Raw genomic sequence first — 25,547 nt, 5'->3', positions numbered from 1 at the left:
GTTATCATATGTTTAATTATCATGTAAAAATCATATTAGTTTGAATTGATTTTTATTTTGAAAAAATACGGATTTAAAATATATTTTCTAATATAAATGACAAAGGATGAACGTGTCGTTTTATTTGGGAGTAATTATTTCATTTTGAAAATTCATACTTAATGTTAAATTTATGATGTTATATATTGTATTTTAAATGTTTCGATCTTTGTGTATATATATATTAGCATTTATTTATTTAAGATTAAGATAGCCGGAGTAGACGACTATAAACTAATGACTTGTGTCGTGATTATATTGATGTACAACATTCATTTTATCTATCACTAGTGTTTAACTATTGTAATATGCGAAATATCTAGTCATCTTCGAGACAAAATATCATCAAGTTATAAAGCATGAGACTTTTAATTACAATCATAACTTTTAGTGTCTTTCAAAAGTATCTATCAAATTGCAAAAAAAAAAAAAAAAATATATATATATATATATATATATATATATATATATATATATATATATATATATATATATATATATATATATAAACAAGCTAAGAAACACTACTATATAAAAACACACAACTCGGGAGCTTTAATAAGTATAAAATATCCCTCCTAAAACAATATCCACAGCATCTAAATTTAGAGTTTTACGATCCACTTATTTCAAAAACGAATTTCACGATCCAGATCGTTTGTGAAGGGTTTATGCCAATAATTTAAAAGAATTATACAAATTAAATATTATAACTTTACAGCTATCAGCCATATGGGCTCGGCCGACTGCTTTTTAAACCAGTTTCCTTGAAGTTACCCGACTGGTCGATTAAGTGGTTACTGAGACACAGGAAACAAAAAGGTAAAAATTGACAGGTGAAGATATAGAAAGTTGAAAAAACACACAAACATTGCAACATATATATCGACCGAAATATACAAACAAACGTATTTCGTAGATGATTCTTTCAGAGACATCCATAGAGACGACATAAAAAATAAATTTAGAACAAATATACTCGGACAAAAATGATAGGTCGTCGTCCTAAAGGTACGATGGAACTTTTGAGTCAAAAACTTGTATGAGCGATGCTCGATATCAAAAGATGAAATGGCACCTACAGAAGCCACTGGGTATTAAATATAATGTGTCCGCCCGATCAAACACCGATGAATGAAATCCCTGTGCCAAGGCTCGTGTCCGTATCCAAGATTATAATGAACATAAAAGCTAGAAACCACCCCATTTTTCAGAATCTTTTTTGTTTGTTCCAGAGGAAACCTTAAATGGACCACTCGAGGCAAATGGATCAGATTCGTCAAAGGAAAAGTCACGGCTGTGATCAAAACCACCCGTGCTGCTTACAGAGTCAAACCTAGTGAGGTTTTTCCGTTGGGGAGAAGGCTCTGGATCTTGCATACCGAAGGAGTCGTACCGTGAAAAATTGTCAAAGAAAGGATCTTTCGATTCAATGCTGTATCTTGAAGGGGAATTGTCAGTCCTTGATACCGGAGTCCCAGGAACAGAATCCTCAAAGGTATAGAGGCTATTATGCTGAAACGAACTACTGGCTTGTGGGGAATCAGTTTTGTCTGGACTAGCACCAAAATCATTAGAACCGAAGAAATACTTGTCTTCGTGCCTCCCATGATCTGATTCCTGCCAGGAAATTTGGAATTATGAAATATTTGTATATATAACTCAACTCAATGCAGTCATTCTTGATGGAGAATAATCTTGGTGGTCACACACACGTCATATGACAATGCACACCCAAGGACACTTGCCTTAGCATTGAAGCCCCAGACTGAATCAATATCGTCATTATTGTCAAAATTACCCCAAGTTTCTTCAAAGCTTCTGAGGAGCCAATCAAGAACAAAAGGCAAGGAAAGACTTGGCACTAAGAACTTCACATTACCGGCAAAATATAAAAGCTGATTTAATGTGACCATATAGACATATAGACACGAAACACAAAAAACCTGTGAGTTTCAGCATCTCCATCAGAGCTTTTCTGGAAATGGTTCTCCGAAGATTCTTGAGATGGACTATCATATGCTTGCCTCCCTGGACTTCCTTGGGGGCTCTTTGATTCTTCTGCACTGAATACTGATCCTGTCTCAAAGGCACTAGCCCCCACACTGAAGATTTTTTCAGGTGTTGCATCAGCAGTTGGCACTGATTCAGGGGATAAATTCGGGGTTGGGGAAGAATTTTCTCTTCGAATGGATTCTGGCTTTTCATTTGCAGGAGCAGTAACATCGAATGAAAATCCTGGTAGTAACGAATGAGCCATGTCCCACACAATAAGGAGCATTTATTGTTGTACACATGGACAAAGAACGGAGTGGTTTTATAAAAACTAGTGCTAATGAGATGAGCAAAATCTTAGGAAAAGAGCAACAGATGTCAAACCTTCATCTTCAAATTTGTCCCAGTCTTCATCCCAAATTTCTGCTACCTCTGGGATCCCAGGTTGCCAACCTTAAGAAATAACCAGTACGACAGTCATAAAAAAAGAACTATGTTCAGTCCTTCAAAGATAAGGCAGTTTGCCTAATAGTAAATTTTCGAGATTGAATGTAAAATTGGTGGTCATTATTTACGAATGTGATCAACCAGAAACCCTCCAACCAGCTTAGAAAGTTCACACTGCGTTTTCTATGAAGAATGTATATATTGTTATGCCCCAAGAAACTGCATACAGATGGAAGAGATGTATAGTGCATCTTTCCAATTTATACTCATCATGATTACCTATAAGGAAAGGGCTTCTCTCAAGTTCATATAACAATGATAGAGAGCATAAAATGTTATTTATTTTTTGGGTGAGTTCTGAAAGCACGGAGGCATCGAATTTTACAATTTTATAATGTACTAGTTTTAAGTTTGACATTCATTCACTTACATCAATGCATAGCAAAACTGATAAGACAACCTTCAGAACAAAGAGTTCAACTATATAAATTATTGAGTCAATATAAGGAGATGCAACAAAATATTAATTATTTGGCTAACAAAAAGGACAGAAAAAACGAGTAAAGTGATAGCATGAAGATAAAACCACGGGAAAACATAAGAAAAAGTGAAAGGATTACCAGGGGGGAGCTCAATTAATGCAGATGATTTTATCTGTACATCAAATTTCTTGATACGATCAGCCAATGCCTTCAATAGCTCCTCAAGATCTGATTGAATACGATCAGCACGCACCTAGGCAAAACAACGTGCGACTTGAAGGACCAATCCGTTGTAAAAGATTCATCAAAGAATGTACACAGATTGTAAAACCCAAATATGCATCCTAGCAAAGATGCAATATTCACCTGAAGGATACCATCTGCACTTCCACCCTGTTCCATTTCAGTGAGTGCCTGCTGCAACTCCATCTTCCTTGCCTAGACATGCAATACATGGTACTTGATGTCAATCGATACTAGGAGTGCAGGGATGGGTTCAGGCGGTAATGTGATGCAATTGTTATGAATGAAGACAGTAATTGTCGAGTAAGATTGTGTGTTTGATATGACCAATTCAAAGTTGGCAAATCAAATCACATCCACCAAATTTTGGTTCTTTTCTTTCTAAAAACATAACCATAATCATTTCAAAAACTAATGATAAGAATAAAGGTAAATTGACAAACAAATCCTTGTTCAATAACACATTTTCACAAATCTATCAATAATTTTCATTCTCTTACTCCAAAATAAAATTTCTCCCATTTTTACATCTTCAATAAAATCATTACTTTGAACTCAACTTTTCATAATTTCCCATTTATCATTATGTCATATTATTATAACTAAAAACAGAATTATCCAATGTTATAAATAATTTTATCAAACAATTTCTGATAACATCCACACTAGCAATTTTGTTTTCCTAAAATCAAACCAAGTAGATATTATTTCCGTCAAACGTTTTCCCAAAAATCTTTGCCAAAGAATCCCAAAACAAACCCGATGGCGTAAGTGCAAATTATATGCCAGTCTTTTCACGGATACTCAAATCATTGCATGAACATGACAGCATGGTGGCTGACAGGGTAGGGGGGCTGATCATGGATGGTATGAGGAAGGGAATTGTGAATGTAGCTGGGACCAGAGTAGAGGCTGGACATAGGAGATTTCAGAGGCCGTGGTTTGGGAGGAGAGTAGGACAGGAAACAAGAAAGTAGTCAAAAGTAGTTATCGGCTTTCAGGGGTAGTATTGATTGCAGATGTAGTGGGTTAGCTCGGAGAAAGTGTGGTGCCAGAAGTAAACAAGTTTTCAGAATAGTAGTGGATAGAGTGTAGTTTATGAAAATTTGTTTCTTGGGGTCAATTATAGAAAATATTGTTATGTAGATGATAATGACATCAACCAAAACCTTCCAACAAAATCCAGCTAAATGAAATTCTTCCACTAATTTATATATATATATATATATATATATATATATATATATATATCTATATTGAATATCATGCTGGCTCAGAAACTAAACAAGAAGAAAAATGGAAAAACATTGTGAAACTTAAAGAAGGACACATGTGTGATACCTGAGTTTCACGAAACGAAGCTTCTTCAATAGTTAATTTGGAATGAATTTCAGCTACTTGCTTGTACTTCTCTTGATATTTCTTTTCCAGCAACTCTGACTGAAAATTTCACTCATATATTAAAATATGCAAAGACAAAGCAAATAAGAAAAAAAGATGCAAGTTCAATGCTGAAGCATATTTCTTCAATTTCAAAGTATACCTCGCCCTTGTCTGCTCTAGCCCTTTCTGTAATTTCATTGAGGCGATTATCACATCTACTTTTGTACAAAACCTGAGAGGTAATTTTGGATAAACAAGGGAAAAAAGTTTAGAAAAGAGACTGTGTCCTTCAGTGTATTTTGTTTTCTAAATAGTAGATTTTTCTCTTTCCAGAGTAAAAAGAAAGTTAACCCCAATGAAATTGGGACTCTACAATGATGAAACTAAAGGAAGTGTTCCAGTACAGTAACTCACAAGGTCTTGCATTTTAGTTCGGTAGAATATAAGCTTCTCCTTGGAATCCAAAAGCACGTCTTCCTTGTTTTCAACCTACCAATATTAAAAAACAATCAGTCAGCTATTATGAGAATGGACATAAATAAATCGTATTCCACAATATGTTAAAGAAAAACTTGATTTAGCTATGAAAAGCAGTAAGAAGGAAAGGAGAAATTAAATCCTTACAAAGTTTGCTCGGAACAAGAGGAAAATCACATGGGTCATTGTGTGGTTCATTAATCCAAATTCTAACACACAAATATTTTTTAAAACATGAAATTATAACATTATTAATAGATTTCAAACTAATTAGTTCACTCAATACTTAGATAAGAAGCATTTTAAAAAAAAAAAATTAGATGAGAAGTCTTGACAACTTTTATGTTGTGATTGAAATGATGGATTTGAGATAACGACTTTCAAATACATTGATTTGTTTAAAAGGACAAAAGTGGATTTCAGATCCAGCCCACGTCAAGTCAGTAATTTCAATACTAATTATGATTTTAAATTCACACAAGATCAGTGTCATTGAGATTCATCACTCAAACCCTTCCTCAAATCAAATAATTTCGTCAAAACACAACCTTAAGTTATTAACTCTCATTCAATTTACAAGTTTGTCTAATATTTTCTCTGTAATCCAAAAGTTACCAAAGTCACTTAATTCAGTGTTACTCATTTTGGAATATCCACTCAATGATCGCTAGAAAAAGTTTATTTTGGACAATTGAGAATAAGTTTCACACACAAATCCGAATTTGTTATATATCTTATGTATTATATTTTCACCAATACTTTTACTACCTTGTGTCTCTCGAAGTATAAAGGCATGAACAAAATTGTCTCCAGTTTTTCTTTTTCCTTTCTTTCTTTCTGTTTTTTTTTTGGCAAGTCAACCCTTCAGCGTATCCAGCAGGGTATCTTAGTATTCTTTTTAAAGAAAGTGTGACTTGACCAGTTGATCAATAATTGATGTTAGCATGATCCTTTTTTCCCCGCCACCTTGAGCAGCCTTTCAACATGAAGCAATGATTTAACTTTCTCATTATCTCCTTTGTCCTTTGATTACATAGATATTATTATGTTTTATTGCGGCAAGATGAGTCAGCTTAAATATTTGTAAGTTTGACTAAAATTTCTGGGGATTTGGAAAAGTACTTCACGTTTTTCACTGAGTCGTCAAAGATTAGTTATACATTTAAGAAAATCCAAATTGTCATTTAATCATTTAAATGGCTTATTTTTTTGGAAATATGAGTAAAGTAGCAATACGTTAAAGCATCATTCTATCTCCATAGAAAATAACTTCTAAGTAAGATGATGATCCAAGTTCCAGAATCCAGAATATAAATCTCGCAGCATGCTTAAACTTCTTTCACTCACAAGGAATTCAATTGTAAGAAAGGATAATATGAAAGCTATTCAGGTCATGATCGTTCAAAGCAGCAAAGCCAAAACTTAATCCTGTGCATTATTCCACTTTGCTATGGGAAAGGAAGGAAGAAGATGAAGGAAAAGGTACCTTTTCATTGTTTTCCTTAGGCTCCCGATCCTTAAAATCAAAGGAATTCTCCTCCCCATTACTGGGTTCGTGAGCATGGAAATTATCTATCACAGGACCTAGTGCATTTTGCTGAATGGTTCGTATTGATCCATCAACATGAGAATACATTGGCTGAACTGGAGGTCTTACACCAACAGGCACAACAGGTTGGGCACCAGGTAAACCCTGCGGCGGTCTTAAGCCTAAAACCACAGAACACGAGAATTAAAAGAATGCGAGAAAATGAATTCAAATGAAGTGCAAACCAAACCAGTACCAGCAGAAGGGCCCCACCCAGTGCCTCCTAAACCGGTGGGTGGACCAGCCAAAGACAACAGATTTTCGTCAAGCATGACACTGTTCGGAAGCGTAGGTGGAAGCGTGCGGCCTTCTCTGTATCGCTCCATTAAATAGAGAGCAATGCAAAACTCCCTCAAAGAAAGTGCGCTATCATTATCTTGATCCGATAAATCCCAAACCTGCTTTAAAACCTCTGGAAAAGGTCACCGATAACATAAATAAGAATGAAGTCATGTAAACTTCGATCAGTTGGAGATTAAAACAACTGATACTATTTAAGTGTACATCGTTGTGTAATGACAGCTTCTTGAAAGCAGATGACTAGGATCTGCTTGGAAACTTAAGGATCTAGACCAGACTACATTATAGGTTTATATATTCAGCTATAATTAAACCATGGTTTGGCCAAGTCGAACCAAAAATTTGTGTGCCTGTACTAAAAGAAGCTACAGACTCATATGACATTGACATCACGATATCAAAAGGTAAGACTGAAGGTGTAATTTCATAAAAATAAAAAAACAATACCATGCAATCATATTAAATGACAGGGTTCCCTGTTATTTCCACACACTTTTCACTGGATAAACTAGATCCATAAAGGCCAAATTTTATCAGATCTGATTATTTTGGCAAACAAAATATAACCAACAAGGATCAGGCAAACTCCTCTTCCTAACCCAATAACAAGAGTTCATCGGGTACTGCGAGTATGAACATACAGCCTTCAAGAAACTCCATACGAGCAATAGGTCGGAACAAAATATCTCTCAAGGCCATTATCTCAAGTTCGAGTCTCAAGCATATTAACTAGAATATAGGTCCTTGTCTTAAGTTTCAAATAGTGACTGGTCGGGAATATGTACAACTAAATGGTCAGCAAACAGGTAGTCCAGATGATACATAAAGCCATGGTGGTCAATAAATTCGGGAGTATTCATGAAGCAGAAAAGGGAAGGGAATGCGTAAGAGCTTTCATTACAAGAGAGGAAGTTAATAGAGAAATGAAAAGGATCCAAAAACAGAGGGCACGTATGGCGTGGACCTTCAACTCAAGAAGGATCCAAAAAACAGACGAGACACCAAAATTTTAAATCATAGCCAAAATTATCATACAGAGGCGAGAGACCAAAATTTTAAATCGTAGAAAAAATGCAAGAAGCGTAATAAAAAGTAATGCTCTGATCCTTTAGGTAGCCTTCCATTTTCAATTAATGAAGACCGGTATTTAGATCATAATAAAAATAAGCAAAAGAGTGAAATAAAGAGTGGTGTTTCATACCTCTTGGTAGTCTCCAACTAAAGAACAGGTTGCGCGCCTGCTCACCAGTGACTCTCCCATCTCTGTCAGTGTCTACGTCCAAAAATACTTTTACATACTTTTGAATGTTAGCACGTGTCATTTTCGGCCAAGAGACCTGAGACAGCTCTGATGTAGAAGTCCCCACACCAGCTGGGACTCCAGACGACAAGACTGAGGAAGTTACTCCAGTGGGAACCTGTTGATTAGATTTTGGCAGAGAAGGTGTCTGCGGAGCCTGACTGCCAGTAGATGGTTTAGTGAGAGTGCTCTGTATGGCTTCAAATGGATCTGTTTTCATCGAAGGCTGAGAGATGGAACTTGCAGGAACAATTGCAGACGAGGTAGGAATACTACTCACAAAATGCTGTGGTGTGGAAGAAACCAGCGGAGATGAAGATTGTTTGCTAGAGAACACATCCCCTCCAAACATTGGGTCCATCATAGGTCCATTTCCTGAACCAACTATCATTTTAGGATCTTTAGCAGACGTCGAGGAAAATGTAGACGTCAAATTTGGAGCAACTGGAGGAATGGATAGACTGGTTCCTCTGTTCAAGACCTGTGATACTGGTCCACTGGAAGCTGCTCCAGTTTTACCACCTATCCAATCATTGTTTGAGTTTGGAAAACCGGAAATAGAAATATTTGGAGTGCCAGCACCCTGTGGTGAATGTTCCATAGCAGCAGTAGGCATTGATAAAGGTGGTCGCATTGACTGGCTACCTTGAGCAGGGAAAAACTGCTGGTTCATATTTGTACTAGAAAGTGCCGGTCCAAACTGTTGGTTTCTTGTACTTGAAGGTTGTAACTGTCCACCCTGTTGGTTCATACTTGTGCTTGAAGGTTGAGCAGGCCCCAACGGCATGCTCATACCTGGTTTTACCTGCCAAGACTGCTGGTTCATACCATGACTTGAAGGTGCCGGACCAAACTGCGGGTTCATGCCATGAATTGAAGGTGCCAGTCCAAACTGGGGGTCCATGCCTGCAGTTAAAGGTGCCTGTCCAAACTGCTGGTTGACACTGGTACTAGAAGGATCTTGCCCTCTGAATCCAAAGTTTTGAGATGATTGTAGCGGAGGTGCACCCACCTGTGGAGAAGGTACAGAAGCCACCGGTTTTGACAGTGGCACAGGTGTAGCTGCAAGGTTTATCCGCGGAGCTGGGATTTTGGCCGAAGCAGGGCCAAACAATGCCGCTTTCACAATCTCTGGGGTCAATTCCCGCTTGCTTTGAGCCACTGTTACAAGTTTAAGTGCATTATAAAACTCAGGTCGGCTGAGGTAACCAATGTGATTTTGGTCTGCATGCATCCATATCTGCAACAAAAAATAAACTATCAGATGTATATATAAAGAGGAATTTTTGTAGACAAAATCAGATTCTGATGCAAATAATTAATAAATAGCTTGTGATGATCTCACCATACAATCTCTGTCATCAATTAACAGAGGTCAACACATGAAGAAGACTACCAAAACCATTGGGCTTGATCCATCCCACGAGAAAATTAGTCTAAAGCAGGCAGTACCCTTAGACGGAATGACCAGAAAACAAGAGTAATAGTGCAGAAGTTTCAATGATTGATGTTAGCTATTGTCACAAATCACAAAGTATACTCGACAGATTACTTTTTCATCCCTTCCTTTGAAATAAAAGGCAAGTAAAGAAGTAGGTGATGAAATTCAAACCCTCGGAGTAACCCCGATGTCAACACACTGAGTTCAACATTTACAAGCTTTTGTTAATAAATGATCGTTCGCTTTGAAGGAGATCAGCACCATCATTGAAGCTCGTTTAGATAAAAATATATTGACGAGCATCATCTCTACAGTTTACAAATCTATAGGATTTTCATAATACAAATCTTATTTCCCAATTAGAAGAGACCTATTAAAATTCGAGGAATAATTTCTCAAGAATTAGGCAGGTCGAAGATTTTTAGCCCACTTTAATCCAAAAATCAGCTAGATCGGGTCGCTACTTGTTCAACTCTTTCTAAATCAAAGAAACACCAAAACAAACAATTAATTTAGCCTGATATAACATTTTTCATCTCTACACAGCAAAAAATCGACTCGAAAAATCACGCATAACAACCAATCGAATGACCCGATACAGAGTACCAAAAACAATCCAGGAATCAAATAAAAGTTCTCATAATAACAAACCTGGGCAAGGACTTCTTTAGGTAAATTGGATCCCTGGAAGAAAGTAACAGCTTCAGCTCCGCTGATTCTTCCATCCCGATCCAAATCTGCCCTCTGGAAATACGCCTCGAATTGTTCCATATTAACTCCACCTGCACCTGCACCTGAACCTGCCATTTTTCCGATCATTTGGATCACCTCATTCGCATTTCCAATTAAATCGAACAAGAAACTACTGAAAAATTCTGTTGATTTTCAATTAGTGATGATGAAAACGCGACAACTCGTCCGATCGAGATACACAACGGAAAAATAAATAATTCTGGTATAGCAGTTCAGTCCTCCGTTTTTGTCAAATTATGAAATGGCCCCATAGGCTTATACAGTTAATTATTTCCCTATTTTTTTTTCGAAATTAAATATGCCCCTATATTTAAGTGACCTTACTAATTTTTATTTCTAGAAACATATTAAAGCAAAATTACTAGCAAACATACCAAACTAAAATCAAAATAAATTAATTAAATCCAAAAAAAAACATGTATTTTTACGAATCACTTATATTTGATAGTGTGCATCAAAGCTATTGAGAATTTGCGATATTGATTTTATCTCTCACATTCAAAATATTATATATATATATATATATATATATATATATATATATATATATATATTAATTTTTTTTCACAAGATGAAGAATATTATTGGGAAAAAAATTTACATATATCTTATCCTTATATAATTAGTTCAATAAATGACTGTGCATATTTTTAATATTTAATTTATTTCAGTATATCCATAAATAAACAAAAAAAAAATACTACTAAACGTATAAAATACAGTTCATATATTTCAGATGGAAATGAGAATGTTAATCCAATCGTTGTAGAAGAACTATAAGTATTTCTTCACTTTGACCAATACATTGCATCACATAAAAAATATTTGTCATATCTTGTTATCGTCGGATCAAATGTTAAAACATTACGACATTACCTATGTGTCACCGAGCATTATAAACCTATTTTCAAATCAAAAAATGTCACACCAAAAAGAAAATTTGTTTTGATGTGAGCATGTTAAATGTTGGCATAATAGAGAATTTGGTTTTTACTAACATTTCTACGTGATGTTGTTTTTCTTTCTTTCTCAAGATTCACACATAGTAGGAAAAAAGTTTTTATTGCACTTTGTCTCCAACGTTTATTATTTTTCTTGGAAATTTAATATGAATAGAATGACTCGCAAGCTTCTTAAAATCAGATATATGATAATCGAGAAAAAATAATCTACATATTCTAAAGCATGTATACATTTGAAAATTAATTTGCCACATCAAAATTATTATTATTATACAACAAATGTGGAAACAATAAATAAGATAGCTGAAAATTACTATAATATATATATATATATATATATATATATATATATATATATATATAAATCGTGCTGAGAAATTTATTTCACTTCATATATATATATATATATATATATATATATATATATATATATATATAAACCGTGCTGAGAAATTTATTTCACTTCATTAATTAGGATTAAAATAAATGACACCCTCTATGGTTTCAGTTTAGTTGGCGTCTAACTAAATTCCAGAAAACTAAATCACGATTTTTTCAATAAAATAAGTCAACGTATGCTCTTTCCAAATATTCCTCTCTAAATAAATCTCATAAAAGCTGGCTTCTCCATTTGCTTTCACAGTCAAAGCAGCAGTGCTTCTGGTGCCATATTTGCCCTAACAATAAATACATAACCCTAACAAAGATCAGCCCAAATTTTGATAAACGGATAATTTTCAGAAAATTTAGATATTGAAGACATCTGTTGGGTTCATTGCACTACGTACACTATTCTTAGACATATCGAGATTTTTCTCATAAAAAAATGATCTAATTCTCGGTGTTTTAAAATTTTGAGCATTCGTACTTCTGAAAACACATGCAGACAAGACGATTTTATTAACTCTCATTTAAAATATTGAGCACACATATTTCTGAAAACATGTACAACGACGAGATATGAATGATTAAGATTTGAAAACGAGAATCGGTAAATCTTTATTTTATTTATGATTTTCAGCAATCTCCAAATTTATGGCAGTAATAGATGCAATTATCCAGGGATTTTTTTTATTTTTTTTAATGGACGATGATTGCTACTAATAAGAGCACCCACATTGGTGCATTAATGGATAATTATTAACATCAATTAACATTCATACACCAATATGGATATATAGATTATTAATATTGACTGCCATGTCAGCATGAAAATTCATCAAGATTAATCTCATTAATCACATACTTTTTTAAAAAAAAATCCAAAATGCTTAAAAAAAAAATCCAAAATGCTCTTTTGACTTTTTATATATATATATATATATATATATTATATATTATTTATTATTTTTTTTTGTTCCGAAAAATAAATCATTCCAAAAAAATTATTTTATTTAAAAATCCAAACGGCTCTTTCATTTAATTTTAAAAATATTACATATGAAAAAACTATAATTTATTCCCTATACATACTAATCAATTTCTACAATTATATTAAGTAATTATAATTTATAAGTTTAAAAATGATAGCAAAGAGTCCAACTGTTTTTTCATTTTTTTAATAATATTTTAATCAATATTGAAATTAAGTTATTTTTAAAATAATAATATTATTTATTTTCAATAACATTTATTGTAAATTTTTAAACAAAATTAGAAATTTATTTTTAAAATAATAATACTATTTATTTTCAATAATATTTATTGTAAATTTTTAAACAAATTTAGAAAGATATTTAATTAATATAAAATAAAAAAATGAATAAGTGGACAGTGGGATCCATAAATAATGAAGATTGATATTAAATGAATGTGAGTGTGTATTAATAATGATTATGTGACTCGCGGAGCCCATACTTTTTGAAGAGCTAAAAGATTAATAACATAGATTAATGACTATGGATGCGGAGTAATAACAGATATAACGTAACTTACCAATGGGGTGTCTATCTCAACAAAAATGGAACTCAAGTTCAATTCCCACTCGAGGGAACAAATGCGAGGCAATTTACTCTCATCGGCTTTGATCGTGTCATTCATCAGTTTCTTTACGATATCGGTAACGGGGATTTCGCCTTCATTGTAAGGATCAATATGCGATCTGAAATTCTGTTCCAGACGTCGTGCCTGTGGGGAAAGTCATGAAAATGAAGTTGGATTTTGTTTTTGAGGCAAAAAGATTTGAAAAAGGAAACAAAACTTTGATACAGATCTATTACGGGTTTCTAATAAAAGTTCGCACAATGAACGACCTTTGGCCAAGGAGAGCTGAGGTTTGAATTGGAAAGAACATGGATTCCGGGAAGAACTTGTTGAATCAAAATGGGCTCCCCTTTAGGCCTGTTTGATACGTAAATCATGGATTTGGAGCAAACATCTGCCAATATCAGATTGAAGCCGTTGTACTGATTAGCTTCTTCCACCAATTCTTCTGCAAATGCCTCTGGACTCTTCTTGCTCTTCCTCCAACAAAAAAAAATCGCGTAACATTCATTAACTGATCAAAAAATTCAAACCCGATTCTCTATATATCGAAGTTCAACTTTAAAGCATATATAAACAATATCTCATTCATCCAAGAAATTTTGTTCATACGACGAATAAATAGGGAGAGGAGCTTAGCCCTGTTATTATTGACATTGAACTGGTGTTATTCCTTTGGTTGAAACTTGAAACACCAAATATTCGTGTCTATGTACGTCCCACCAGACATGTAATAATTCGGGCAAACATATATACATATATGTTCACCTGGAGAAACCGAAGGGGGAGGTGCCCTCGAGTTTTAGCCTCGGGAAGGGTATGTAGCTCCAGCACATTTGTTAGAAACGCGACCCTCCCTTCTCGCGAGCAAGCCAGCCATGTCCCGCCCGCCACTTCGTCTTTGCCTCCCAATATTTGTCCACATTCCCACCACCCCGCGGGGGTCGTCGGCCTTGTAAACGCAACGATCTACGTATTAGTTTTAACATGTACATTCGAAGGTTTCACGTTTAATTACTGAAACTTACCTGTTATGATATTCATCTCTGTTGAGCAAAAGGAGAAAAGGATACAGAGGATGAGCTTGCCACATGAACAAAGCAATGCACATTTTCTCTTTTTTCTGTTGTAATGTAATATCACTGGAGAGGATTATTTAAACCTATTTGTTATGATAAATAGCAGAACTATTTGATTTTTTCAAGATATCTAATTTATCTATTTAATGCATGATAAATTGATAATAAATGGTCGTTCACAATAATGTTAACACTCAAGTTGGATGAATAGAGTGTACAATAATAGTTTATCTATGTGTATTTTGAAGGAAATTTGAATTTTTGGTTTGTTTAAATGTCTTTTTGCGATTTATGTGTTGTCAAATTTCAATCTGATATCTTTATTTTTCCGGAAGTTTTAATTTTCATTCTGACATGATGCTGATATATATAGTGTCACATCAATTTTTCTAATGAAAAAAATTAAAATTGTCAAAAATTAAAAAATACTTGACCACTACTTAAATTTGATAACAAGATTTAGCAAAATCTAAAAGATACAAACATATAACACAAAAACTTACAATTTTCTCAATCTTTAGCTTAGATTTATACAAGGACGAATTTGTTTCAAAATGGAAGTAAATTAACTAATCAGGGTTTAATTGTAACTACTTTGATGTATCGTTTCTTGACAATTCTCTCGACTTAAGAGGAAACAATGTGACTTGTTTATTATACCCTTTTTTATTTTCATGTGTCCATTTGTTTGAGAAGAAACATTATTCTATGTATATTAAATAAAGAGACTTGTAACATTATTTTAATAATAAAGATAAAACAAAAATTTGTGTGAAACGGTCTCACGTGTTGTATTTTGTGAGACTAATCTCTTATTTGGGTCATCCATGAAAAAATATTACTTTTTATGCTAAGAGTATTACTTTTTATTGTGGATATCGGTAGGATTGACCCGTCTCACAGATAAAGATTCGTGAGATCGTCACACAATAGACCCGCTCTAAGAATAAATAATCATGGCAACTAATATTCGAACTCGATTCAAACTTAATTGTAGGACCGAGAGCGCTTGCCGCTTTACCAAAAGTTATAGCTGATGGTAATGGTGCAACTCAAATATTTTAAACCGAACAGCAGCTCAAATACCTCGGTTCGATCGTTCTACCAAGCATGGACAATTATTTCACCCAACAATCTCTCTCCAATAATTGAACTCCTTGCAATCAATGAGAAACGAACCCGTGACCTTGGCTTTGATACCAATGGTATATAGGACCAGTCACTAGCCGCTTAATCAAAAGCTATAACTTGTAGTAATGGTACAACTCAAATATTTTAAACCGCACAGCAGCTCAAGTAACGCGGTCCGATCGCTCTATCAAGCATGGACAATTATTGCATCCAACATTAATTTTAAGTTAAATTACCCTTGATATGAATAAATAATGGGTTTATATTTATTCTAAAAAATGAAATTTAAAATAATTCAATATACACTGCACTCTTTATTAAAATATGTCTAACATTATTGGTAGTTTGGTTCTCTAGCTTCCGTAGCAAGAGGTGATGTGCACAAGTGGGGCGAGATAGATTAATAATAGAGTTTAATATGTAATAGAGTATTCGAATTGATAAAATAAATAAGTGTATGATTAATAACCAGTAGTTCAACTCTTCCTCACATCATCTTTTTAGGCTAGTTTATCACACATGACTTGTTCAGTGTGATTTACTCGACTAATATGATTTTCGAGTTATTATGTTAGTACAAGGTTTACTCATTGTATATCGAAATATAGTGGTTACATATTCTCATTTCATAAAAAATAATGTTTAATTGACATGTGATCAAGATTAATTTCACCAGATTTTCGCAGCTACCAAGTGATTAGACTGCACACCACTTTAATAATGGAAACATAACATCTTTGTTTAATTACTTTTTAACTAACATTTCACTCCTAATTGTGTTTTATTGGGCGGGGATGGACCACGGACGTGTCAAGAGTGGGCTATCTGCGTGTGCACATTAAAAAACTGAACGAAATATAATTTTCAATAATAAAACAATATCAGATCTGATAATAATAATAATAATAATAATAATAATAATAATAATAATAATAATAATAATAATAATAAAATCTTTACTAATATTACCTTTTTATGATATCTTAACTAATTAATGTGAGAAAACTATAAATTTCAAAAAAATAAAATTATATAGATATATAATTTTTTTTTATTTCACGCTATTTTAGCGCAATGTTCGAGATGGCAAAACGGATTATAAAATAAAAAACGAGACATGAATATTTGTGGGAATCTAAAAAATTTTCTCAAGCTTACGAGAAAAATAAATGATTAAAAAATAATAATAATCTCACTTGCTCCTCTCACGTGCCTTGTATATTTTTTTCTTTTCTTTTTTTTTTCATGTGCAAACAATCGAATCAAATCCTCTTAAAGTTTTAAAATATAATTCTCAATTAGCAATACATTTCTAAATATGTATTTACGTGTTTATATATGAAATATGGTTAAATTAAGAATATAGGGTGCGCATTTTAAAAAAAAATTCTGAAGTATTAATTATCATATATATATATGTATATATATGTATGTATGCCATAAAAGTTTTCAAAATTTATATCACCATAACAATATGTTAAAAATTGTGAAAGATCAAGTTTTAATGTTTAAAAATATAAATGAGTTTAGTAAGAGTTTAAATGTAATAAAAAAACACAATAATAAAAACACAGATTAATTGATAAACGCTTAATAGTTTCTGATTAATATACAAAATTCTACCGTAATAAAAAGAACTCCAATTAGCTTGTTATGTTTTTACATAAAATATTCACGTCTTTTTATTTTGATATATATATGAAAACAATTTATGTTTTCATAAAAGTATTTTCATTCCAACTCGAAAATAAAAACATAAATAAAAGTTTGTGAATTAATGTTATTAAAAAAAGAGAGAAGCCTAAACGAGATTAAATTGTTAAGGTGTTCTATATTGGTTGAATAGAGTTTTTGAAAGTTATATATATAGATATGGACAAGCTTCTCCTTGAACTAATTTATGAGGTTGTGTTAGATTTGAGTCACAATCTTAACATGGTATCCGAATACAGACCCATCGTTATATATTTTATTGTCCATATTTGAGTCACCCATTAATGTCTTCATACTCCATTTGTTCATTTTTATGCGTGAGATATCACACGTCGGTTTGATAAAGTTTTTGAGAGATGTATATATGGACTTGGACAATCCTCTCTATTTAGTTAGCTTTTGGGGTTGTGTTAGGTCCAATTAATCTTAACATGATATCAGAGCTCAGGTTCTACCATTATGTATTGGACTGAGCCATTCATTCTACACATGGTCAGGTCATTTGTAAATTTCATGCTCTAAATGTTCATTCTTTGACATAAGAAATCTATGTTAGTTGTCCCACATAAGTTGAATAAAATCTATTGGATTTGCATATACATATGACTTAGACAATCCTCCCATTGAGTTAGTTTTTGAGTTGAGTTAGGTCCAAATTTCAATATTAATATAATATGTGTTGGACTATATATATCTGAGCCACTCGTTAATATCTCCACATATGTTTTAAGATAGTGGTTCACAAGTTGTTCATTATTAGACGTGAGATTAAGTTCCTTAACATAAAAATGACAATTTTTTAACTAACACTAACGAAAGGCGTGGAGCCCGTGCGAAAGCTCACGCGTGAATACTTCTCACTTACGAAACTCTCGCACGTTTTATAATTTCTCCACAAAAATATAAAAATAAATAAATTAAAATTTGGAAAAAGAGAGCACCCAGCCCCAAGGCGAAAGCAACGGGTAAGGTAGCAACAGCAATCCAGCCAGCCACAATGGAGGTGAAGCGTAGGAAGAAGGGCCGCCCCTCCAAAACCCCTCATCTCTCTCCCCCTCCAAAACCCATTATTAACGATTCCTCCGCCGCGCACAGCCGTCGATCCACGCGTCATAACCCTAATTTGAGCAATTTCGATGAATCGGGCGAAGAAGATGAGAGGAAGGAGAAGAAGGTGAAGCTTGTCGTTCGTTTGCCTCAATCTGGTGACAATATTGGGCGGAAAAACCAACGGGATTCTACCGAGTGCGATTCCGGATCCGGCTCGGGATCGGGTCACGGTTCTGATTCAGACCCGGAATCGGAGGAGCCAGAGGGAAATGGGAAGAGACGCAGGATCAATGCCGTTGATGGTGGATCTACCGTTGCAGTTTCTGATCAGGTGAGTAAATTTGGCTTTATTGGAAAAATTATGGTAGTTGAGTTTGATTCGAATTCGGTTTTTTGAGATTTTCTAAAAACTCCTCTTGTTTTGGTGAGTAATTGAAAGCTTAGATTTTTTTGTTCTACTCCAAAAGTTCAATTTCTTCATCAGTTCCTCAGCCTTTTATACTTTTTGGAAATTATAAATTTTCTATTTTTGGTATTTGGAACGCAGAATAAAATCGTCGAGTTTTTTGAACTAGTGGATGAGATTTGAAGGGTCTTTTGGGATTTCGCGCGAAAAAAAATTATTAACATTTCTTTTAAGGATTTTTTCGGGTGGGTGGCTACACTGACTTCCAAAGATCTGCAATAGAAATACTATTTATTTTGACCAGTCAAATTATCTTTGCTTTTGCTCAATATAATTTTTTTATTTGATTTACCTTTTTAATGACATCTGGGATTTCCATGAATTATTTCAACTCTTTCTTGTTTCTATATATTCATATATTAATTCTTTTGTACATGGGTTTGTTCATTTTTTTTCCTTTATGTATAATAGATATTTCTTGTATTTAATCTAGTTGACCTTATTTTATGTAGACCATCCTTCCATTGAAATAATTATTATATATTCGTACCTGATAAAAAGTTCAGATTTGTCCTTACTGTGATTGTATGTGGAGGATTTGTTTTTTTTCTTTTCTGCTTGCTGATGCTGCTGTTACATTAACTGCGTATTTACTGACTGTATTCATTGTGCCTCCTGTTCGCTCTCAGTGAATTTTTTTAATTTCGCTTAATTTAAGTGCATATCTACTGTGATCAAAATAACGATTGTTCCGTTAATTTTTGCAGGAAAAAAAGTTTGTGAAAGCGAATGACAATCCAAATGGTTATTTACATTGCCCTTCTTGATTTTGGAATTTAAACAATTTTTTTAAGCTCTAAATATTAACACGGAGAATCGGGATTTTGTTTTTTGATGTGATTGTTATAATTGCATTTAATTTTTTGGGGACAGGGTGGCCGTTGGAGTGTGTTTCCGCAACACCTTTGCCAGACAAAAAGTTGTTGGTCTTTATTCTTCAAAGGCTTCAAAAGTACGATTTTCTTGTATTATTCTTCTTTAGATAATTATTATTTATATTTGTCAATATCCTACTGTTCAATTTTGGGTATTCCATTCCTCGTTCCTCAGTGTTGTCGTTATTGGATTATTGTAATGTAGGAAGGACACTCGTGGGGCATTCTCTGAGCCTGTGGATCCCGATGAGGTGATGGTATTTTCTTTGCTGGTGGGACATAATCGTATATTATGTGCAGCTAATGCCGATTTAATTTTGTTGCAGCTACCTGACTACCATGAGATAATAAAGCAGCCTATGGATTTTGGGACTGTGAACAAGAAACTTGATAGCGGAGCTTATAAAACCTTGGAGGAACTGGAGGTTGGTTTCCGGATCTAATTCTCCAAGCTGAATTATTTCAGCTTGCAATGGTTTTCTTTTTGAAAGATGATTCTTACTTTGTTTTGGTGGTTGGCAATTTTGGGAAAAGGGGGAAAGTATTGAGATTTTCCAATCATGCCTGTGCACTCAGTTTGCATCTCATATTTCTCCTTCTGTTCCTCTAAGGTGTATTACTAATATGCTTAAACATGACCCTGAACTATTTTTACTTAAGACAATAACCTCTTCCCTGTATTGCTTGATAATAGGTTGAAGAGATAGCCTAACGCGGTATTTGGCATTGAGCTTTGGGATTTTTTTGGTCATTCTGAGAAGTATTATGATTTATTTCATTTGTCGGACTTTTTTCAAAGAAAAAAAATCTGAAGGTAGTTCAAGTCTAACTATTATTCTTAGGTTGATTGACATCTGTTATCATGAGGTATTTAGGGGAAGAAGCTGGATCACTTATATGTTCTGCTTCGGGCTTAAAGACAGAAAACGTTTGCCTGTTTGCGACCATTAGTTTTATAATATGTATTATGTTTGTTTGCCACACAAGATATAACAAAAAGAGAATTACTTGCAGTTCTCCATGGATGATATCCTGAAATTATTTGTTTATAAAGTATCACTCAGAACTAAAACAATGTAAACAATATGACTGGACCAATGCTATTATTGACTGATGAGCATTTATTATTTCATATCTTTTCTGGAATTGCAACCATTTCCTTTTGTTCTTGCCGATAAACTTGGGGAATTGTTGAAGATTTTTCCTTTAAGTTAATGTCTTTTTACCTTTGAGATATGTTCCTAGTATGCTAACAATGATGTTTTCTTTAATAGAGCAAACATTATGATAAGCATGAATTTTGTGATTCCAGGAAGATGTGCTTTTGATATGTTCAAATGCCATGACGTACAACCCTCCAGACAGCATCTATCATCGGCAGGTTTGTGAATCCTCACATGCTTTGATTCACTCTGTTCGCCTCATCCAGCTCTGTATCTGAGTAATTTGTCATGCTAGGCGCGATCCATCCAAGATCTTGCTATGAGAGACTTTGAAAATCTGAGGCATGAGGGTGATGATGGTCGACCACAGCCCAAGGTTGTGCGAAGAGGTAGACCCCCAGGAAAGAACCCAAAGAAACCTGTTGAAACATCTCCAATAGATGGTGTTGGTCCTGAGATTTCTTCAGGTGCAACTCTTGCTAGTGGAGAAGGTAAAGCAACAGGATCTAATCCATACAACCTAAGAAAAGCACCTCCATCATACACTTTTCGTTCCATGGACCCTTTCGTGTCAACCCTTCGGTCAAGAAATGGTGAAAACTGCTATGAATTGTCCACTGATTGGAATGGTGAATTTCCAGGTTGGTTTGTATAATGGGATTGATTATCAAGTACCAACATATTGGTGTATTTCCTTTTGATTTTTTACCCTTCGCTTTTCCTATTTGCAGCATCCATTTTAAGGGCTGACATGAAATATGGAAAGAAACATTTCACCATGGATGAGAATAGGCGAGATACTTACGGCCAATTTCACCCCTTATCGTATGGCAATGAACCACATGTTTTGTCGTCTTCTATTGGAGATGCGAAGCGGTTGGTGCCGGTACGTATATGGACAAACTTGAAATTACCACGGCTGTAATTGGTTTTGTTTTTGGCAAAGTATGATAAATTAACTAGGCTTTTGTTTTTTTGAATGAGACATTTTTAACTATACATACTGTATTATGTTGCATAATGTATTAAATTAGGGGGTATTTTCTTATCTAACCTTAGTTAGCCATTATTTTGAAAAATTGATCTTCTGCAGTGTATTTCAAATACACTTGGAGAGGTTTTTTTTCTAAAGCTTGACCAGGTCCATTTTCCTAAATATCTCATTAATTAGTGGTATCTCATCATAGATATATATATAGTTTTTTTATAAGGGTGGAAGTCTTTTAAATATTTAAATTGGCCTCGTAGAGTTTTTTTTTTGTTTCTCACAAGTGGGAAGATAAGCTCTCTTGATTCTTGGAATTATTCTTTTACTGAATTTAATGTAAAGAAATTTGCAACGAGTGGGACTGATTAATTTTCAGAATTTAACTTATTGTTGTCATGGTAAATTTCGCTCATTCCATCAGATAATGAGCTTGCCATCCCCATATTCTGGTTAAAATTTTCTGTTATTAAACATTTTGCCGACTGCCAGGATATTTTCCCGTAAAACCCTTTTTGAACTTACAGGTCGGTCTTCATGATCCCCTCGCTTATGCAAGAAGTCTTGCTAGGTTTGCTGTAAATCTTGGGCCTGTAGCCTGGAAAATTGCCTCGGAAAAAATCGATTCTGTGTTACCTGATGGGGTACAATACGGCCCTGGTTGGGTCGGTGAAGCACCTTCACACCCATCGCCTTTTTCATCTGAGAATTGGAGACCGTCAAATAATACTGCTGGTGGCTCAAGAAAACTTGCAGCACCCTCGACTTCCGACTTAAATTCTGCATTTGCTTCTAAAGGAATCGCCGAAGCTGTTCGGAAACTGAACAGTCAGAATGACCCATCTGTTCACGGCGATGTTTCTTCTTGGAGAATGCAATTTCCGGCTCAACAGAAACCCGATCATCATCCTCAAAGAAACGGCTTTACTGGTGTGCTTGGATACCATTTATCTGCTGCAGGGGTCTCATTCCCTCCTCAAATGGTCGAAACTGTGCCTGTAAACGAGGAGGATAAGTTACCGGAGAGTTGGGGTACTCTACCAGCTGAATATCCCAAAGAACGAGGTATAATCCCCGTATCACACGCGGAAACTGAATCGTGGAATTCTGGTAAACCATCTTGGTCGGAACTGCCGGTGCAACAGAGGCATAATCTTTCAGTTCCTCCGGACCTGAATTTAAGAGTTCCAGCTGTTTCTCCGAGTTCTAGCTTACAAATTGGTTCCCCAAAGCAGCAGCCAGACTTGGCATTACAGCTTTGAGTTCTATTGATTTTCCATTTTGAAGGAATCTTGACATTTGGAGCTGAATTTAGATTTTCTATTTGGATCTGCAGATTGATATAGTTTAGGTGACACATTGTACAGATTATGTATAAAAATTTTCTTAGTCAAAACGAAAGAATATTTAGTTTATTGAACATCGGAAACTTTGATACCGAGAATAGATCGATTGATCGAACAAAACCAAGTGAAGCACCTGTTCTATCAGAGTTCAAATTTCCCATGTTTTGTGACCGACCTGTACCATGCTTTTGTGATGATAGATTACTTGTTTCCGGTCAGACTTTTTATAACTTTTCATTATAGAATATGGTCAGTTTCATTAATTTATTTGTACATGTTTTGGTTTCTAAGACCTTCAAATCCTCTATTTTAAATCATTTATTTTCCAAAATATTTTCTAACACGTATCCTTTACCAAATCTTTCATTTTTCTAAATTTTCATTCTCAACATTATATATAAATATATATAATTAAATAATATACTTAATATCATTAATCTGAAGTGAATTCGATAAGTGTTTATAATAAAATGTATAATGTATTAAAATAATCACGTAATTTATTATTAAATCGAACATAACTAAACTTGTAATTGACTCTTTTTTTTTTTTTAATAGTGCATTTACAAATAGTACATTTATTTTGTCATCAAATTGCAAAAAATACACAACATTAATCATATATATATACATAAAAAAGCAACACAATCATAAATGACACGTATGGTTTAAAGAACATTGAAATACATTAAAAAGAAAAAAAAAAGCACTAAATTCATTAAAAAGATAAAAAATAAAAAAAATAAAAAAGATTAAAAATTAAAAAAAATAAAAAATCATCATGCAATAATTTGGAGGATGACATTTTCATAATTTATGATTTTATATCATCTCCAAACCCATACTTCATTGCTACAATGATCCTCCAAATATAGATGATCATTGTAGCAATCTTCAAAATGAAGATCGTATTTGGAGATGGGTCGGAGCCAAATCCGTCCACTATTTTTGAGAAATCTTCCATGATAGAAGATGGTCGGAAATACCCTAAAATGTTAATAATAATGGATGTATCATAATTTCAGTTGCATGCATGAAAAGTTCATGTACATATAGAATTTTTTTTTTATAAATTGTTTTAAACCATGCCCTCCATATTCTCAGATTCTAAATTAGATATGTTTGTGTGTATATTTGAAAATGTAAAAATTGTTTGTCCCAATTTCCCACAAGAGTCAAGACTAGTTTTAATTTACGACTGCATCATCAATCATCATCAATCAAATTGTCAAATATCTAACTAAACTGCATTTGGACCCCAGTTAGTGTTTCTTAGTTCACACAACTTCACACTCATCTTGAAAACAACAGGCTTTGATGGAGGTGTTTATCGATCTCCGATAGTAAAGTTCAAATTTTTTTTTTATTACAGGAGAAATTATATTCGATGGATCCGATTCATTATGTGTTTTGTTGTTAAAAAGTCAAGAAATGGTAAGGTAAAAAAACACACACAAGGTAGGATTTGAAAAGACCACCCCTTTCTTATTTTCATCAAACACAATCTCATATTATATGAAATTTACAGTAAAAATGTTTTCTTCAATAAAAGTAAATTTTTAGTTAACATTTTCCAATTCAATGTCATAATATGCTTTCAAAAAAAGGGGGAAAAATCGAAGACTACCCTACCCTATCCATCCATTAATGTCTAAGTTGACCAACATTGCTGAAAAATCTTGTTAGTTTGTCAATAAAATGTTTCTTTTGGGGAAAAAAACATAAAGAATAATTTCCATCTTTTAATCAATTCAAAATGTATATTTAATTAATGCATTTATCAATTCCATAATCCCCTGAATTCATATATCAAGTCCCTGAATCCATGCACTTTGGCAAAAACTTATGTGAGACGGTCTCACGGGTCGTAGTTGTGAGACGGATCTCTTATTTGGGTCACCCATGAAAAAGTATTACTTTTTATGCTAAGAGTATTACTTTTTATTGTGAATATGGGTAGGGTTGACCCGTCTCACAGATTATGACCCGTGAGACGGTCTCACATGAGACTCACTCATGCACTTTTTACTACATTGTATTGTATCGTTTTTCTCTTTCAACTGTATCCATGCAGAGTGAACAATAAAAAAAACTTGAATTATTTTTAAAATATTTAATAAGTAGTGATTTATTAGGTAAGGGTAGAGTGAATGTGGCTGAGAGATTTTGTAAAATGATCCGATCGGTGTTAGGATGGATTATGATGAATGACTTGGTCTTTGCTGTATTATGGAGATATTATTTTATCATATACTGCTTTCTTCTATCAATTATTACAAATAAAATATCTTATTTTCTTTAAAAAACTTTTTTCCTCAAGCATTCCTCCAATCTATCTATTGATTA

General features: G+C 33.8%; 3 protein-coding genes across 4 annotated transcripts; 1 reads left to right on the top strand and 2 right to left on the bottom strand.

Moving 5' to 3' along the window:
* Positions 1–890: 890 nt before the first annotated feature.
* Positions 891–10,672, bottom strand: LOC140808642 (uncharacterized). Its single transcript, XM_073165772.1, has 13 exons — positions 10,347–10,672; positions 8,156–9,494; positions 6,851–7,066; positions 6,553–6,776; positions 5,004–5,078; positions 4,750–4,821; positions 4,548–4,646; positions 3,330–3,401; positions 3,102–3,216; positions 2,419–2,487; positions 1,986–2,277; positions 1,788–1,860; positions 891–1,659 (listed from the first exon to the last, which is right to left on the bottom strand). The coding sequence occupies exons 1-13, from the start codon at positions 10,512–10,514 to the stop codon at positions 1,231–1,233; spliced, it is 3,243 nt and encodes a 1,080-aa protein (XP_073021873.1). The 5' UTR covers positions 10,515–10,672; the 3' UTR covers positions 891–1,230.
* Positions 10,673–11,850: 1,178 nt separating this feature from the next.
* On the bottom strand, positions 11,851–14,556 carry LOC140810066 (uncharacterized). Of its 2 annotated transcripts, none has more exons than XM_073167876.1 (5): positions 14,422–14,556; positions 14,162–14,345; positions 13,663–13,869; positions 13,346–13,537; positions 11,851–12,087 (listed from the first exon to the last, which is right to left on the bottom strand). In XM_073167876.1, the coding sequence occupies exons 1-5, from the start codon at positions 14,502–14,504 to the stop codon at positions 11,950–11,952; spliced, it is 804 nt and encodes a 267-aa protein (XP_073023977.1). In that variant the 5' UTR covers positions 14,505–14,556; the 3' UTR covers positions 11,851–11,949. The 2 variants fall into 2 exon arrangements, with proteins under 2 accessions (XP_073023977.1, XP_073023978.1); XM_073167877.1 differs by having other exon boundaries at positions 11,866–12,107.
* A 3,671-nt stretch (positions 14,557–18,227) lies between these two features.
* Positions 18,228–23,363, top strand: LOC140809075 (uncharacterized). The gene is made up of 9 exons (XM_073166551.1): positions 18,228–18,697; positions 19,540–19,576; positions 19,706–19,784; positions 19,913–19,958; positions 20,034–20,132; positions 21,020–21,088; positions 21,166–21,511; positions 21,602–21,756; positions 22,383–23,363. Exons 1-9 carry the CDS (start codon positions 18,314–18,316, stop codon positions 23,115–23,117), a joined length of 1,950 nt encoding a protein of 649 aa, XP_073022652.1. The 5' UTR covers positions 18,228–18,313; the 3' UTR covers positions 23,118–23,363.
* Positions 23,364–25,547: the final 2,184 nt, after the last annotated feature.

The sequence above is a fragment of the Primulina eburnea genome, chromosome 13, assembly GCF_022965805.1.
Source record: "Primulina eburnea isolate SZY01 chromosome 13, ASM2296580v1, whole genome shotgun sequence".
Lineage (NCBI taxonomy): Eukaryota > Viridiplantae > Streptophyta > Magnoliopsida > Lamiales > Gesneriaceae > Primulina > Primulina eburnea.
The sequence above is the reverse complement of the archived record's forward strand: the minus strand, read 5'-3'. Positions and strand labels throughout refer to the sequence as shown.

Coding starts and splice junctions, on each gene's coding strand:
- LOC140808642 (XM_073165772.1), bottom strand. CDS start 10,514: ATGATCGGAAAAATGGCAGGTTCAGGTGCAGGTGCAGGTGGAGTTAAT. Junction 7,067..8,155: donor TAGTTGGAGACTACCAAGAG/GTATGAAACACC, acceptor GACCTTTTCCAG/AGGTTTTAAAGCAGGTTTGG. Junction 5,079..6,552: donor CTAAGGAAAACAATGAAAAG/GTACCTTTTCCT, acceptor TAATATTGGTAG/GTTGAAAACAAGGAAGACGT.
- LOC140810066 (XM_073167876.1), bottom strand. CDS start 14,504: ATGTGCATTGCTTTGTTCATGTGGCAAGCTCATCCTCTGTATCCTTTT. Junction 14,346..14,421: donor AGAGATGAATATCATAACAG/GTAAGTTTCAGT, acceptor TGCGTTTACAAG/GCCGACGACCCCCGCGGGGT. Junction 12,088..13,345: donor TTGAGATAGACACCCCATTG/GTAAGTTACGTT, acceptor ATTTATTGTTAG/GGCAAATATGGCACCAGAAG.
- LOC140809075 (XM_073166551.1), top strand. CDS start 18,314: ATGGAGGTGAAGCGTAGGAAGAAGGGCCGCCCCTCCAAAACCCCTCAT. Junction 18,698..19,539: donor CCGTTGCAGTTTCTGATCAG/GTGAGTAAATTT, acceptor TAATTTTTGCAG/GAAAAAAAGTTTGTGAAAGC. Junction 19,785..19,912: donor ATTCTTCAAAGGCTTCAAAA/GTACGATTTTCT, acceptor ATTGTAATGTAG/GAAGGACACTCGTGGGGCAT.